Source organism: Dreissena polymorpha, chromosome 12 (genome assembly GCF_020536995.1).
Source record: "Dreissena polymorpha isolate Duluth1 chromosome 12, UMN_Dpol_1.0, whole genome shotgun sequence".
Classification (NCBI taxonomy): domain Eukaryota; kingdom Metazoa; phylum Mollusca; class Bivalvia; order Myida; family Dreissenidae; genus Dreissena; species Dreissena polymorpha.
In genome coordinates, this window is record NC_068366.1 from 36919318 (window position 1) to 36938755 (window position 19438).

The 19438-nt window shown below is 32.0% G+C and overlaps 1 protein-coding gene across 2 annotated transcripts; it reads right to left on the reverse strand.

Annotated features, from left to right (window-relative positions):
- Nucleotides 1-289: 289 nt before the first annotated feature.
- On the reverse strand, nt 290-16635 carry LOC127853555 (uncharacterized). Of its 2 annotated transcripts, none has more exons than XM_052388146.1 (2): nt 16541-16635; nt 290-8207 (listed from the first exon to the last, which is right to left on the reverse strand). In XM_052388146.1, exon 2 carries the CDS (start codon nt 8022-8024, stop codon nt 6390-6392), a length of 1635 nt encoding a protein of 544 aa, XP_052244106.1. In that variant the 5' UTR covers nt 8025-8207; nt 16541-16635; the 3' UTR covers nt 290-6389. The 2 variants fall into 2 exon arrangements, with proteins under 2 accessions (XP_052244106.1, XP_052244105.1); XM_052388145.1 differs by lacking the exon at nt 16541-16635 and adding an exon at nt 8447-8599.
- Nucleotides 16636-19438: the final 2803 nt, after the last annotated feature.

Consider the following 19438-nt stretch of genomic DNA (forward strand, 5'->3'; position numbering starts at 1 on the left):
TTTTGAATTTTGTATCATCTTCTGTCTGCATAAGAACATTTGATTCAAATCATTTTAAGATTTGAATCGAGTTATTCTTTTTAATGGCCCCTTTTGATGCTTTGCATCAATGGTTTTCGTTACTAAAAGTTATTTCTATATTAATTTATTGTTTGTTACTTGGAATGGGCATGTTGAAACTTGAAGGACCTCACCATGGTGAAATGATCGATACTGAAACAAAATTCAGCTCTTTTAGATGCATTATTCAGTTGTTATCTTGTGCTTGATTAGTATCGATTGCAACGGGGCTAAAATATATTTATTTTACATCTTACAATACATAATTGCAACAAAATTAACATGGATAAATCAGTGTTATCATTTTACTGTCAATGTCACTCGATGGTCCAGATGTCTAAAGTATAACTCTAAATTAAGACACTTAGTTGCGAACAATACATTAACATACCACTGGCCAACTTACTGGCTTCATAAGAAGCCAATTACTTTTGAAATACCTATGTACAGGTACATTTACGTAACGGCATTGTATTGCAATATGAAAGCAATAAATACAAAAATCAATAACAAATCGTTGATCATAATTGTCTCTATTGACATAAACTGTTCATTTATGCTTTGATAGTTTGAGATTATTCTAAAAAATGCAATAGGTATTATTGCAATACTAACCTTCAAATGTACCCTGGTTCAATTATGATCATTGAACATTATTCATTACTCAAATTGTTCAATAACAAGAAAAAATGTGAATGCCCTCCCCAGTGAATTCCTTTACATCATTATATATAAATTAGATAACTGCAAAACTCTGAGTGCGATTTTTTGTCACGCAATTTGAAATAGATCCATTATCATATATAAACATTCCTGCCAATTCACTAGACGCGTTGGTCTAGTTGTAACGTATGAATGTGCCAAATCGTTTATTGCCATTAAAAATTGTCTTAAAATTTATATATACGAAGAAACCTATACAAAAAATCATAAGGTATGCAATTCACTTTTGCAACGATCTAAGTTTGTGTTGATAATATATACATCAGAGATATACTAAAACAATGTTATTAATTAAAGCAACATTGTTTTATAATGAAATAATGTTAAACATTTAGTGTTTTGTACGTAGTATAAATCACCCCAATCTGTTATACTGTGTAAATTGATGGGGCAACGTTTTCAATTACACGCAAAACATACAAAAAAGTGAGTGTTACCGTAAGAAATGTAATTTCATATAGTCAAACTAATGCATTTGTTAAACATGAAAATGCTTCGTTCAATTCAAGTTTTAACATCAATAATAAATTTGAAAGTCGTAGAATCAATTTTTACTAATACAGACGATCACCATCATTAACAACAATATTGTTTTATTCAAACAGAACTGGCATAATACATACACATTCATTCATCTGTTTATTGCATTTAGAGATTGGATATTTAATAATATAAGTACTGCATTACACAAACCTATTACAAATATTCTGTAGTTTAACAAAATCGAAACGAAATTTAACAAAGAATAAACCTATCCCTTTCAAACCTGCATGACATAAAAATATATGTTTTGTAAGGAACCGTTGAAGTCTGTCCGCATATTTTACTAAATCAAAATAGAACAAAGATAAAGCAGGGCATTCGATTGTTGAAATATGTCAAGAAAATACGTATTCCTTTGAGAAAAATAAATATGATGTTACTAAATTCGCGTTTGTTTTATTTTTTTGCATAAATACTATGCAGTAAATGATATATATATATATATATATATATATATATATATATATATATATATATATATATATATATATATATATATATATATATATATATATATATATATATATATATATATATATAAAGGGTTATGCAGATTAAAATCTTCTTAAAACAGGTGAAGGTACAATGTCATTTGGTCAAAGAATGACTCCATTTACCGATCTTGTAAAAAAACAAAACAAAATGGACCGTACATATTAATGTTAAAACTATTTGTCTAAAAATAAATGCATTTATATCAAAATATACAAGTGAAATGTTATAGTGTAAATAGTACGTATAGCTACTTTATGCAATTGCAAACTCGTATGTTTACATTTAACACTTGTAAATGTACATGACTTCAATAAATTTCAATAGCTTTATAAAAAATAAAATCTCATTACCAATATTCTTTTGTTCATCAAAATCGAAATTGAACAAAGAATATATATGAGGTTTTCACACATGTATGACATTGAATGATATATTTGTTATATAACTCGTTGAAAGCCATCAGTATATTATACGAAATCGAAATATAAAATACATAACAACGGTACCTTCAATAGGTGAAAGCCTTAATAACATCCATCTTTCAAAAACAAAAGTTATATTTTTAGTTACTTATTCCATGTTCATCATCATAAATTACACGTAACGTTTGTCATGTATTATACGGATTACATTTGTGTTTGAAAACATATCAATCAATTTCAGAATAATTAATTATTATATTGTAAAATAAATGACAAAATCTATCCATCATAAGAGACGTAATAAAAAATATATCCATAGAAATATCTACATAATAAATGGTTACCAAAAAGCTATATGTAATTGCCTTTTTGACAAAAGATGCTTATTAAAGGACAGCAGAAGAGCAAGTATTGGCTTTTTGATTGGTGAAATTAAATAATAAAAAATAACATAAAAGTAAATTTAAACATTTAACTGCAATACATAGAAATGTCCAAACAAAACAAAATGAACCGTACATATTAATGTTTAAACTATTTGTCTAAAATTAGATGCATTTACTTAAACAAAAGATGTTTAAAAACATCAATAAAAATAGTGTTACGCCCATAGCCAACCATTTAATATATTTATGAGCTGCGTATGATTTTTTTTTTCAAATTGAATTAGAAAAAAACACACACCATTTAATACGCATGTTTCTTGTGTAGCAAAATGATGGGCGGTTAATCATCGATCGATGGTTTTAAAATAAGTGTAAAAGCAAAAACACTGGCATTTTTCTATATATTGTTAGAAGTGTATATGTTCGCATCAATATACAAGTGAAATGTTATAGTGTTAATAGTACGCATAGAAACTTAATGCAATTGCAAACTCGTATTTTTACATCTAACACATGTAAATGTACATGACTTCAATAAATGTCAATAGCTTAATAAAAAAAATCTCATGACAAATATTCTTTTGTTCATCAAAATCATACTTGAACAAAGAATATATTTGAGCTTTTCAAACATGTATGAAATTGAATGATATTTGTGTTATATAACTCGTTGAAAGCCATCAGTATATTATACGAAATCGAAATATAACATACATAACAACGGGACCTTCAATAAGTGAAAGCCTTAATAACATCCCGCTTTCAAAAACAAAAGTTATATTTTTAGTTACTTATTCCATGTTCATCATCATAAATTACATGTAACGTTGGTCATTTATTATACGGATTACATTTGTGTTGTTAAACATATTAATCAATTGCAGAATAATTAGTTATTATATTGTAAAATAAATGACAAAATATATCCATCATTAGAGACGTAATAAAAATATATCCATAGAATTATCTACATAATAAATGCTTACCAAAAAGCCTTTTTGACAAAAGATGCTGATTAAAGGACAACAGAAGATCAAGTATTGGCTTTTTGGTTGGTGAAAAGTAAATAATAAAAAATATAATAAAAGTAAATTTAAACATTAAACCGCAATACATAGAAATGTCCAAATAGTAAATGCCTACTTATAAATAATTGACGACATTTTTTTAATACAACACTAACATTACTTGCACGCACTTTCATAACCAAAAAGCTGTTAAATAAAATGAATAATAGGATATTAACGACATTACGTTATAAATCATACGCTTATTTAAGATACCTTACTGAATTATTAATTTTCCACTAACAATTAACAATAAATACAATAATAAAATACTATTTTGAAATCAAGACTTTGATATTGAATAAATCAGGGTCATATTTATATACACTTGATGGTTAAAATTATATGGCAATTAATTCAGTTGTTATTAAAGCTCGTTTAATCAAATAGTATTTCTTCGTGAATACTATATGTATCCGTGAGTTCGTACTTTTAAACTTTCCGATATATACCGGGAACATCACTTAATATAAAGAAGTAAAACTCCAGCTGCTGGAGAAGTATTGCATTCTCATTATATACAATTAGTTGGTCCTTTATTTAAGGAAAGTGACCAATTGCCTAAACAGTACAAAACAGCACAATATAAAACAACATAAACACATATAAGAATAAAGCTGGGGTCGCCGCCTTGGAACGGTCAATGCAAAGCATTATGGTGTACGAACTGGTCCAAAACTATTCGAAACCGTCCGGGACGGTTTATAAACCGTCAGGGACGGTTTGTAAACCGACCGGGACGGTTTACTAAACTGTATCGGACAGTTACATGCTTTTGAACCGCTCGTGCGTCTGTAAACCGTACCGGGCGATTTATTTTGTGGATAACAAACCGTCCGATACAGTTTAGGAAACCGTCAGGGACGGTTTCCTGGCGTAAACTATAGTACTGCTTTGCTTGCGGTATTTTTGTCAATTGCTTACTTGAAAAAGTATTATTCAGTCTATTAAATATGTTCGTTTTAAAAGCTGCTTCCTTCTATGTATCAAAAAATGCACTGTAAAAGATGAAATTCGTTGCCTATTTCAGAAAATCTAGTACTTTGTGGGCAAATACATTTATTTCGAGTACTTAAAGTATTTATTTTTAACTCGGACGTGTTTGGCAGCAATGATTGATTGAATATTTTGAAATTCATGTTTTATTCGAGAAAAATAGCGTCGCTCTAGATGACAACGATATTACATTACGCTCGTAAAACTTCCAGTAAAGGATAATTGTAAGGACTTTTCTGATTTGTTGGTATAAATACTATACCCTACTCAAGCAAAAATACCGTATCGGACAGTTTAAATCGTCCTGGACGGTTTATGCACACAAACGGTCCAAAACTTTCCTAAACCGTCCCGGACGGTTTTCAAACTGTCCGGGACGGTTTACAAACTACCCGGGACGGTTTATAAACCGTCCGGGACGGTTCAGAATAGTTTTGGACCAGTTCGTACACCATAAAGCATTGGGGGTTTAAACCGGTTTTAGAGCGCTCAACATCACACTTGGCCCAGCGATATTCATGATACATATACATGTAAATAAAATTTAACCTCATATCATTGTAACTCAAATTAAATAATAATAAAAGGGAATTAAAACAAATCTTAAATGTGTATAAAGTAAGGAGACATCTATGCTGTTCCCGCTGTAATTACGGGGTAATTAAAACGACAATTTGTTATTGAAACGAATTGTTGATGAAGCAAAGATAAGTTATAAACAAATCAAAATTTCACTGTACAAAGCATACACACTAATTAAAAAACAAACTAACACTTCAAAGGAATCAATTGGCTTAACAAAATTCATGTTGTTTAAACACGACCAACTACTTTTAATGCTAATGGTCCTCGAGATTGGATAGAAATTATGCAGTAATAAAATAACACAAATAAATATACACATCCATAAAAAGCGAATTTGTAAACGATTGAACTATACTATTGCTGGTGTGTTTACTCAATGAACAATGAATTTTACAATTCATGCAGCCATAAAATATCAACTTAAAGTTTGATTTTGATATTATAGAGATTGATAATTGTTATGAATTAAAGTGGGACAATATAGATAATTCAGTAAACGATAACTCTTAAAAGACGATACAGCTTCATTAAAATATAAAATTAAAGAAAAACCCCGAGGTTCAAATAAATTAAATAACAAGTATTATTTAGCACTGACAAGTGTTATTTTCTTAGAACGACTGCATCCAGTTTTTCACCAACAGTTGACACGTTGCTGAATAAGACACTTAAAGAAACTTATCTTCAATAATAATTGATATAAGGAAATTCGCGAAATAAGATTTAATAAAGTAAAATTCGTTAATCACCCAAAACGAATTAATGTACATACACAGAAGAACAATAAAAAAAAGTTTGTACAAAAGTATCGTTAAACGACAATTGTTGTTTCCCAAAACACATTCGAACAAAAGTGTCGGCTTCAGATTAGCATTGGGAATTATTTTGTTTTCATGAACTTAATTAAACAAAACACAATTTGCAATTCTGTTGTATACAATTGATTTAGATAACTGACCTTCTTAATATAAGTGTATTATTTTTTTGTAAAGGAAAGTGCAATTCTGAAATGTAAATCTAATAAACAAACTTGCGTAAGTTAGATTGATTATTGATCATAATCATTTTTAGGTAACACGTATGTGTTCTTTATTTGATATATTCTTCTTTAATCATGAAAACAAAGAAGAGAAGAATTTCCCGACTTTTGATCCAGCCCACCTACCAACCACCCGAGAAACGACATCGCCCAAAAATGATCCGATTAGTGAACCAATTACGGTTCCGACTCCTGGACATAACCAACTCCCAACGAAACCCCCTATAAAACCACCTGCTGCAGCACCGCCTACTGCACAAGTTCCCTCAACAACTCTTTGCGTTGTGCTCTCAATAAAATCACTCTGACTTATATCACCTTTCTTCTTACTTTTGTACAATTTATGAATGTCGTAAATAGATGATACAACTTCGATACCAGCGGCAGCGGCTGTAGTAACGGCAGTTGCTTTCCACCCCACCCCTTTCAAAGTTTCCCGTGCCTTACTAACTCTTTCAAATACTTTTTTCTTAACCACTGATGCAACCGATGTTTTTTTTACCGCTACTGCAATACCACCAGTACCACCAACGGCTGCTATCAATGAAGCAGAACCTTTACCTGAATCGTTACTTTGCGTAGCCTTGGAAGGTTCGTTGCTGTAACTCGAAAACGTAGATTTATCTTCGTAGTCGTATGTTTTAGATCTTGGAGATAAATCTTGCCGATTGCTGCTATGATTCGATGATGTTAATGCACTTTTGTAGTCGCTAGTTTGCATAGAGAATGCAGATAAACCATGCCAAATATCGCTATCACTCGATGATTTCTGTTTACCTTTTGAAGCATTATTTCGTATAGACGATGGAAGTAAATCGCTTCGTCTTCTCCGTAATGCCGAAATACCGTCTGAAACGCTAATCCGCTTAGAAATTGATTCATCTCGCAAATCGCTGACATGACCCGATGACATAGATTTCCCTTTTGAGTCTTTATTTCGTTTAGACCTTGAAGACAAACCATGTGAATCGGTGCTGCTACACCATGATGGAGATGCATCTTTTGTTGCGGTTTTTGGCTTAGTAGTGGATTGCTTATTTATCAGTGGGTTGTTTGGTTTCGCTGCATGCGAGTTTGATGACCTTTGTGTTTCATTCCTTGCATTTATGTTTAGTTTATCGTTGGATTTGTTTAATCTTGTCTTAACAGATTTTATGACATGTGGTGTAGAAATTAAAATCGCTTCACCGAAACCTATACCTGCTTTTTCGACTGCTTCCTTTGTCTGATTTGACTGACCTTTGCCGGTCACGCAATATGTTGCAAAGTGTTCACAGTTATTTGTGAACAGATTATAGCGTTTATTTCTAAATCGTGTGTCCAACCAAACTCTTGCTCGTTTAAGCGTCTCCTCAGGTGATAATCGTTCATTCCCCGTGTAGTCTATTCTGTATAAATTCCCGTTTTCTTTTTCAAATTTCACAGTCTTTTTATGAACAATTAATTGTGAGCCTTGCTTTGATAAATGAATTACTTTTAGCGTTTTGTTTCGTGCATTTACTTCTTCAACAATTGCATGGTGCCAGATAGGGTACGTTCGTTTCCATGTTATATGATCACCGGGTTTCAAGTTACCTAATTGATTTAAATCAATACGTGTACGCTTTATGTGCGAATCGCCTTTAGTTGCTGAACTGTCCGTTGTGAGATTGTCTTTGATTCCTGAATGACTCGCATATAAAAAGTCTTCAATTTCTCTTGGACTCATTTTTATCGATTTTTAAATTGTGTGTACTAAACAAACGTAATCAGCTGGGTGTGTAAACTTAACTTGATTTTAATGTGCTAGATTTCAGCAATTTGTCCTTGCGCATTTAGTTGTTTTACGAACCAGTCATGTTTTTATCCAAGAACTACTGAATAGGTTGCCTGAATCCTCGTGAAATTTTATCTGAAATAAATTATATTCAATAATCGCTATAGCACCACTTTTAACTATGTCGATGTTTGTGCAACAGTTTTATATTGCATTAATAAAAAAAGATCTTTGTTTACAATTTATTTTGAATTTTTTTCAAGCACACATCTTTAAATTCCTTCTTATTTAGTTTTATTTATATAAGTCGCAAATCGAAAGTACTTTATTTACATTTATTTGCAAATTCGGATCATGTTAAGATTTGAACTTACCGTACAAAGTTCCAAACGAATATGATCACACTTAAAATCTGTCACCCAACAAATATAAGTTAAGTCATGGGACTACTCCCAGTAACTAGAAATAAATGTCTGAATCGGTACTTATATTTAGCCAATTTAAGCACGTCAGACGATTCTATTTTAGAAATAACTGATTAGATAAAAATTGAATGATTTTTCCGATTTCGGTTCGTACCTTAACAGTATCATCTTGCACCTTAAAGACACTTTATCACATGTGTGTTGAAATAAAAAATGTGTCATTCAATGTACTGACATCAAATCTTCAAACTGGGTAACTAAAACGACGAAGTGTAAATTCCAAAACACAAACACTGTTTTAGATTTAGACTAGAACAAGTCTGGAACAGTAGGACTGAGAATAGACTAGAACAAGTCTGGAACTGTAGGACTGAGAATAGACTAGAACAAGTCTGGAACAGTAGGACTGAGAATAGACTAGAACAAGTCTGGAACAGTAGGACTGAGAATAGACTAGAACAAGTCTGGAACTGTAGGACTGAGAATAGACTAGAACAAGTCTGGAACAGTAGGACTGAGAATAGACTAGAACAAGTCTGGAACAGTAGGGCTGAGAATAGACTAGAACAAGTCTGGAACAGTAGGACTGAGAATTGAAAATGTTTAATCATAATCATGTGATATTAGTATTCACTTTATTTAAGCAATCCACGTATTGTAATACACTAAATACATTACTTAAAAACCCATCACCTCAAACTAATGTATCGTTTCTCGTGAGAAATATTGTATTACCTTTCAATAACAAAGTATGAAATATATCAAAACGAGTGCTCAAACGGAAACCGTCAAAGAACAACAAATATAATTATCACGTCACAAATCGAAAAAATATCAAGCAAGCAAACACTCCATATTGACATGCATGTGGAAATTGACCACGCCGAACTGTTAAGTTGTTTTTATTATTGATCTGTGAAACCAAACAATAATTTGTTGCCCAGAACTTTGAAATTAAGTATCATCAGATGTCTTCCAACATTTTCGTTTATATCATACGTCGTGAAAACTGCGTGAAAACTGACCGCATGCAAGCGATCATATTAAATAAGTTTTCAATATTTTCTGATGATACCCTGAAGACTAATACGTATTCAAGAATTAATAAGCATAATGCGTGCTTTTTCTTAACAAACACTTCTTTATCTGGAGAACGATATAAGGTAATCTTGAATATGCATAACTCTTCTGGTGTGCTGCTTTTGCTAATGTTTATATATTAAATATACGCGCTCGGTTTTATATTTATTGTTTACCTTTAGTGAATGTAACATGTTTTGCTGTATATATAGACTATTTTAAGATAAATAAAACATCTGTCTTAGTGCAACAACTGTATGCCTGGTTTGCTATTGGTATACAATTTGTGTTCATACCGTTGCTTTAATTTGTTTGTGATTTGCACTTTAATGTGATCATATATGGTAATATAAATTATGTATAGCTCTATAACTATTCATGCTGTTATTAAGTATTCAATACTCAAGATTTGTTATAATGTCTATTAATAGCAAATCATATGTTGCGATATTTGTTTCCTACAATCAATCAACAATTAATTAACTACTTGTTTGCATTTAAAAGGGGCCTTTTCGCGTTAAGGTAAATTGACAAAAAAAATGTTTTAGCTTCGCAAATTTTGCGGAAGTTATGATATTTGTGAGGAAACAGCAATACTGAACATTTACCTTGCTCTAAAATAGCATCTTTTGACGATTTTAAAACATGAAAATTATAAAGTGTTGCAACGCGAAACGATTGAATAATTTGGAGCGTTCTGTTGTTGTCGTTATAATTTGTGACACTACGAGGATTGCTTATATAAAGTATAAAATACATCACTCATTTTCTGAGCACGGATGGCCGAGTGATCTAAGCATTAGACTTTTACTCCAGGTGTAAGTGGTTTGAGCCTTGCTGAGGGTTACTTATTTTCTTTCTTTAATTTTATTCATGTGTTTTTACTGGAGCTTTTAGATCAAATGTTTAATCAATATAAAGCATTTAATGAAAAACTTCAATACATGCGAAAATCTGTGAAAAGGTCCATTTAACGAAACAGCATCCACCATAAAAGTAATAATTTGCATGGAACAATTAATTAGCGTAATGTTTGATTGCATTGTAACGAGAAATAACAAACATGTCATCTGATGTTTTTAGTTTGCAAATATTTGCATAACTTATCAAACATACCACGTCATACATTGATTATACCACACAAGATGTTCGTCAACGTTCAGGCTTAAACTGATTGGGTACTTATACTCACCAACTTCACGTTATTTTGGATAAGCACTTTGTGCAACGTCAGCATGGCTATACAAAATTGTTATCAACGATGAATAATAGTAAGACTAGATAGCGGGATATAAAAAATCGCAAATCGTGTGATTATCTTATTGTCTAAGCTCTTAAAATGCTATTGAATGGGTTAATGTGTCTTAAGAGACGTTGTAAGTGGTATTTGCTATTTTAGAGAGCCTGGGTTTGATCTTTCGATTTGTAAAGTATAAGTTAATATATTTTGATAGGCATTTTCTTCACAATCGGTCTACATCTGACAATTTACATATTTTTTCAACAAAGTGTGATGATAATTTTCTACCTCGATTGTTCAATTCATTATTAACAATCTAAAGAATCCAGTTGTATGGAAATGGTATAGAAACATTTAGAACACAAGATCACAATAAGTAATTTTCAATTCTCCCTAAACATCTACTTCAAGTGAGTATGCACGATTTTATCAAATATTTATGAATTTATATAAAATGTGTAAAAAAAACTTAGTATACATATATTTCAATATACATTAAAATAAAATTTAAGAAGAACATGTGTCGAAAAATGCGAAATAAGCCAGATATTTAATTCTGAAATCGAAAATGTCTGTACAGTCGAGTTCGCCAGCATGTATATCATGCATGTACGATGTGAATCTTAATTTAGTTTTACGGATCATTTTAATTTCCTGCAACGACATCTATTCATACGACACACGAACACTAACTCCGATCCTAATAAAAAGACGAATGCTTCGGTTATTGTAGGAAAATATGTACGAAATATCTTTGTCACAATCGGCTCGGGGCGCAAATTTATCTTTGCTGTATTTTATGAAAATCGTCTTCAATGTTTAATTTTTCTTGCCTATTTAGTGTTATTGTAACATATTTTTATCAATATATTACAATTTAACACATGACTAAATTGTGCATACTTACTTTATATATAACTATGTTCATAAAACACCTCTAACAGTCAACTAAAAAACGGGGATACTTTAAAGAACAATCGTTTTTTTGAACACCATATTGGTGTCCATACAATCAGCTGTTGGCCATCTGTCCACCAGCGCTTAAAAATCAGGCTATTTTTTTACATGAGTGTGCAAAGAAACTACTTGGAAGTAATATGCACACACATTATTCCAGCGACTAGACTAAAACGCGTTTACAAATTGGTATGAATTTTGTGTTACCTTATATGATATACTTCGATAATTATTATCATCCGTTATAAGTGTATCAAGAAAATACTTATGTTGTCCATTTAAGTCATGACCATAACCAAACTTACTAATATATGTAGTTAGAAAAGTCATCATTTATGTGTGTATCGCTATCAGACATCGGGGCACTATTATCAATTTTACATTCAAAATGTGAAATATCATCTCCAAAAGTAGATTGTTGTTACATTCTTGGTCAAATCCCTTTTTAAAGTTATACATATCTCGAAAGCATGTTTTTTTTTATTACAACAGGTCGTATGTTTTATCGTATGTACATAAAATGATGGTAAATATCGACTTAAGTCAATAAACATCACGGATTTAGATGTTTAAATACCATTTACAGTATCTGTTATATCGCTTATAAATAATTATATGTGTCATCATATTTATAATACTTTGATTTACCATTTCGAGTGACGTTCCGACACACAGTACTCACTTTAAACGAGAAGAATAGCGGCGCATGATTTGAAAATGTTGTAAACTTGCTTATTACAAAATCGGCAAGTAGATCAAAAATAATAATGATATGTCAGCAAAGAACTACCACGCTGGAACTGTTTTGAGTCTTGCATGAGAACACCTCCCTCTTTCCTCGACCGTAAATCGACCGTTATCTATCAGCTGGTCTGTCGCTTTGCACATATCAAGTTAACAATCACCGATACAATTTGAAGTTCAATCGCGAAAAGATTTCGAGTTCTACCATTAACGTTTAAAAAAAAAGTCGTAACAATGATACCAGTCTGAAGATTTAATTTTTAGCAATTTAAAAAAAAACACAAAAACAACACAAAAAACCCCGCTCCTTGCCAATTCCGATTCTTAAAAGGAGTACATTTTTGATAATTTACGTGTCTCGAGTTATTAATAGTGTTTGGTAATTCCATCGAGCTGTGATTTGAGCTGTCTTTAAAATTAGTTGTGATTTATCAACGAAAGTCGGACAAGTATCGCGCTTATCGATTGACGGTCTGTAATCGATGTTTTTTTCCAACGATTTATCAACTGCACTGTTTCAATCTGAATTAGAAATCGTGCGTTTTTAATACTGTTTTTTTTTCAATTGCATTTCTCTTGACTCAATTCAATTAGTATGGGAACATGCCTATAATGCAATACATGTGCATGTTAAGTTTACATGTTTGGTCAATGTTTGTATTTTGTCAAGCTTATAAACGGTAAACTAATTTAGAATAGTTCAAATAAACTTGTTTTAATTCGATAAGTGCAAAACGGTTGTTTAAAACTTTTAATGTGTTTTAATGTTTTAATTATTCAAGTAGGGAACATGTATGCGTTGGCTTAATTGAAATAACTACATTGTGTTCTAATTAAATAAAAATATAATCACATGCGGTGAAATTAATTACATAAAATATATTTTATTGCATATGTCTAAATATAAAACTGTAGACTTTCAGGACTGCTTGAGCATTTATGAAGCATTTACAGATATCTTGACGTAATTGAGTGTTATGAACTTTATATAAAATATCCGAAATCGTTTCATGAAATATGCACATATGCACAACTATGGACAACTGAATTCATCCTACCATCTACACATATCATTTGCCAATAAAGCTTTTCCTGATGTAAGATTGAGCTTGGTCGTTTGCGTAACAATATATATGTGAAGTTCGTGCATAGCTGGCTGTATTGCGCTACATTTATTTTACACTGCACGGCTGTACAGTACATATTGCAGTTGTATCGCTGTACTTCAGATTAATACTTCACATCACGTGTTCACATTAATGTAGAAATGAATGGTAAGTTAAGTGCATGTCATGACATTATATAATGCAATGCCTGATTTCGGTCACGCTCGTGACACTCACCGAATGCATGTTAGAAAGTTTAAAAGTAAATGTTGGAAAAATATTTAATGATTTCGGCAATATATAGGTGAAATTATCTTGTTTGTATACCAAGACATATCATGAACAAATAGCATGTAGACACATGAATAGTACGATTATCACATGACTGTGACGTAATGTAATGCTTATAACAAAAATTACAACATCGATGCAAACATCATGGGATGTGAGTATTGAAGATATGAACGACGTGCAATTTAGCTATTCGTGTTTACAGGGTTCTGTAAAGGCCAGTTGTTGATTATCTCTTGATATCGACATTTACATTACTAGAAAGATTTCGATTAATGCGGACGCGAGCAAAATAATAGTTAATTGGAGTGAAACCACGGTTCGCAAACGCGAGATTATAATGCGATATCGCAAAATAAACAACCTGCTATATCTTTTTTTGCTATGGTTACATCCTTTCCTAAACATTTAGCCAACACGATATATTGTAATGTAAGACATATTTACGATGACACATGAATTATGAATCAGTATTCATACAATTCTATGACATAGATGATGTATTGTTCGGTTAAAAAAACTTTTTTATTTTGTTTAGAAAAAAAACGATTACAAAAGCAAACATGTTACTTAATTATTTTGAAAATACTTAAAACTTTTAAAAAGTTTGCCTGTGTTAAATAGCCTATCATATGATACTTTTAATTATTTATATCAATATGTTTTACAAAAGATAGGTGTTTTAAAAAGGATGACTGAACAAATTTATACGAAATATATGAACAAAGTTGATATAGTGCGTTTTAAGGATCGTTCTGTAACATAGGAAATACATGGTTTTAACATTAGAATTGCTTCTTTTTCGTTGCAAATAAATCATTTAAAAGGGTTTTTACAACAAATGTGTTAAGATTTTCCTAACTCACTATAAAACGGTCAATTAACTTTAAAGTTGCTGAAAAAGAGGCAATATGGCTAAAAGCACCCATTACTATGAAAAGCGGTGGTCTGAATTTCAAAGCTGAAACCATAGATTAGATAACGGAAAAATAATGCATATGTTCATACATACATTTTGTTGCCATTTAATTCTTTTGCATTATATGTGTTGCTTTATTTCTTAATCTCATTTGTAGTATGTTATGTAAATACACGATGTTTTGAGAATATTTATAATTTCACTGTTACATACATTCTGTGTATTCTGGTCTGGAGGTCCTAAAATACGAATAAACTAAAAATAAACTATATTGTATTGTATTGTATATTACACTCTCCTTATTCAGGAAAAAATAAAGCAGACTTTTCATTCTCCTTGTAAAATCTTAATTTTAATACGATTGTATGTGGTTAATATGAAATATATTTTGGGGTACGTGTCAGGTTTAGATACCAATATACATTTGCAAACACCAAATGGTTTGTATGGACACTAACGAGCCGGAAAACCAATTTTTTTTTAATTTTTTTTTTAATGTTTATTTTGTTGGCACTTTCATTCCTCACTTATAAATATGTATTTGCCATTCTAAAAGTATTAAACGAACTCGCGTTCTTTCGCAAAAAATAAATTATACATGAGTTTTGACATAAATAAGAAGTAGTAGTAAAAGCAGAAGTTGCAGTAGTAGCAAAAGAAGTAGTAGTACTAGAAGTAGTAGCAGTAATAGTAGTAGAAATTAATAAAAGCGGCTGCACGACTGCACAGAGCGTGTATTGTCTCATCTAGAGTCCGTGACGACTGTAATAAACTAAACTGGGGATGCCTTTGTTACATGCGCAGGGGTCACCCAGTAAACCGCGGTATACTTACTAGTGTTCATGAAACCAACGAGGTAATCAATTTTATGTTATCTTTAATATATCATAAATAAAAAGTTCAGACATTCGTATTTTATTGAACAAACGTGGATGAGGAAAACTATATGGAACGCAGAAAACTGGTCTGTATACGGTACAAACAACGGTGTTGAAGGATGTCATAAGCGCGTAAACCGCAGGTCGAAAAAGGAGGATCTCTATTTTTACCTCCTCATCACCCTGTTATACAAAGAAGCGAATTAGTTACCCATGCAATGCAAGCTAATCAAAGAAAGTGTTATTCATTTTCTTGTTTGAATGATATACCTTTTTTAACTGACCTGACACAGTTTAAGTAAATAATACAGAAGAATAGGTGAGCTTGTGACAAAACGATAAGACTGTAGTACACTGTATGTTTCTCTAAATTGAGCATTCATTTGTTTTTTTTTATTGGTATTACTTTTTTAATGTCAAATTTTGTTGTTTAACAAATAACAACATGTTCTCGTCCCTAAAAAAACGTCTTTACATGACCATTGTATCATAAACCATATGTAATTGCGTAAACTTCACTGACTGCTTATAACAAGTAATAAAAAAAAGAATGCACAATATCTAAAATTTAAGAATTTCTCTCGCATTATCATCAGTCTATCAGCTGTGTTTGCACTGTCGTGCATGTAAGGAATCCCGTCCAATACCTCAACAACAGCCGTCTTGGTTGTATAGTTATTCTTAAAAAAAAATGCTCCTTGGCATCTGTGCACAAAAATCAACGCCTCGACCTGTACTATTCCTGTTATGTAACGATGTATAATTATTTGTATAATAAGGCTTTTAAGAAGAAAAAAACACACAAATAAATATCCAAATGTTTCTTACCTAAACATGTATTACAAACTGTTTGGATGAGAATTACAGGACACAATGATTAATATTCAAGAGCACATTATTTCCACTCCTAGATTGTATTCCCTTCTAAATAATATCGCTATAATATTTACATTTATCTAAATGGATATCATCAAAATGTAATCTAAATACAAATTAGCCCGTAGTGCATGGTGGCCTTGGGTCGCTCACCTGAGTAGCATAAATGTTTAGCAAGGGTTGTTAACGTTGTTTTGCGAAAAGAAAGGGTTTGCTGTTTCGAAAGATACATACATATATGTGATATAAGTAGTTTGTGGGGGGGGGGGGGGGGGGGGAGAAAGTGGAGGGATGGGTGAGTGTGTGGGTGGATGTGTGTGTGTTTATATGTTCTTTAAAATAGACATTTATCACCCGTTGCGACAAAGCTATATTTTGCATGAAAGTTATATTAGGAAAAAAAAAAGTACTTAAACACTGAGCAGCAGCAAAAGAAAATAGAAGTGCATTTTTCCACAAATTGTTGTCCAGCTTTGAGATAATGAGATAAGCATCTCAGCATCTTAGGATGTAATAGCGGATGACCCGTTACAAATTATTTATGCAAGAACAGATTAGATACTGAAAACAACTGTATTTGTTTCAATAGATTAGGTATTTATTAAATAGTTTTTGCATAATTAAAAACAATAGGTTGAATTGTTATCATATATCAAAGTCAGTTGTAGAAAAATAAATGAGTATGAGAATAATGTACTAGAAATTCAACATTGATCTTTTTTAGGTACAAAACATCACTTGATCTTTCTTATGGTTACAAATGTGTGCTAATATAGAAGTAAACACACACAAGCCATTGGAAAATGTATCATATTAAAACAATTGTCAAACTATTTGTTATTTAAATGCACTAAAAAATATGTAGCATTATAAATACATTATTTTTGCAAAACAACTGCCAAAATAATTTTTCTTTCTAACCATACAGTTTTGTCCTTCTTAAAAGACGTGATAAATTGTTGTTTTTTTACTACCAAACAAAAGCTGTCACCATAGGATGATTTATGCCCCCTATAAACGCTTGAAAGAAGTTATGAGCATTTTTCGAAACCTAAACGCAGATTTCGAAACCTAAACGCGGACCCTAACTTCAAGGTCAAGGTCACAAGGGTAAAAATGTGTGTGCGTATAGAAAGGCCTTGTCCATATACCAAATACCCAATATGAAGGTTATATCTCAAGGGACATAGAAGTTATAAGCATTTTTCAGAACCTAAACGCAGATTTCGAAACCTAAACGCGGACCCTAACTTCAAGGTCAAGGTCACAGGGGTCAAAATTTTTGTGCGTATGGAAAGGCCATGTCCATATACACATGCATACCAAATATGAAGGTTATATCTCAAGGGACAGAGAAGTTATGATAATTTTTTGAAACCTAAACACAAATTTCGAAACCTAAACATGGACCCTTAGTTCAAGGTCAAGGTCACAGGGGTTAAAATTTTTGTGCGTATAGAAAGGCCTTGTCCATATACACATGCATACCAAATATGAAGGTTATATCTCAAGGGACGTAGAAGTTATAAGCATTTTTCAGAACCTAAACGCAGATTTCGAAACCTAAACGCAGACCCTAAGTTCAAGGTCACAGGGGTAAATTCTTTTGTGCATATGGAAAGGCCTTGTCCATATACACATGCATACCAAATATGTAGGTTATATCTCAAGGGGCATAGAAGTTATGAGCATTTTTTTAAACCTAAATGCAAAGTTTGACGGAAAGACGGACAGACAGACGGACGGACAGACAGCCGGACAAACAGACGGACAGTCCGATCACTATATGCCCCTTTTTCTTCGAAAGGGGGCATAAAAACCATCATCATCATCATTGTGCACCAACATCCTCATAACAACTAGAGTGTTAACATTGTTTGAATATTGTCATATTAGAAAACTGCCGCTCCCCTGACGGCCATGTTTTTCAACAAACTGTAACCATTTTTGAACTCAGCCGAGCTATCATTAGAACAAATCTTCGGACCAAGTTCCATGAAGATTGGACCATAAATATGACTTCTAGAGTGTTAACAAGGTGTTACTATAGCGATATAAGGAAAACTGCCCCGCCCCCTGGTGGCCATGTTTTTCAACAGATCAAAACCATTTTCAAACTCAGCCTAGCAATTATAAGAACAAATGTTCTTACCAAGTTTCATGAAGATTGGACTATAAATGTGACAATAGAGTGTTTACAAGGTTTTACTATAGCCATATTAGGAAAACTGACCTGCCCTCTGGCGGCCATATTTTTCAACGGAGTCCAGAACCATTTTATTACTCAACTGAGCTATCATTCAGACAAATGTTATGACCAAGTTTCATGAAGATTAGACTATACATGTGACTTGTAGAGTGTTAAAAAGGTTTTACTATAGCCGTATTAGCAAAACTGCCCCATCCCGTTAGGGGCTATGTTTGTCAACAAACCAGAACCATTTTAGAACTCAGGTGAGATTTCATTAGAACAAATGCTCTGACCACGTTTCACGAAGATTCGACTAAAAATAAGACTTCTAGAGTGTTATCAAGATTTCACTATAGCCATATTAGGAAAACTATACTGCCCCCTGGTGGCAATGTTTTTCAACTGACCGGAACCATTTGCGAACTCAGCTGAGATATTATCGGGACACATGTTCTGACTAAGTTTCATGAAGATTGGACAATTTATGAGACTTCTACAGTGTTAACAAGCTTTTTCTTAAATTTGACCTAGTGATCTAGTTTTTGACCTCAAATGACCTGATTTCGAACTCGACCACGATATCATTGGGACAAATCTAATGACCAAGTTTCATTTCATAAAGATCAGCCAATAGATTATGACCTATAGTGACTCAGTGT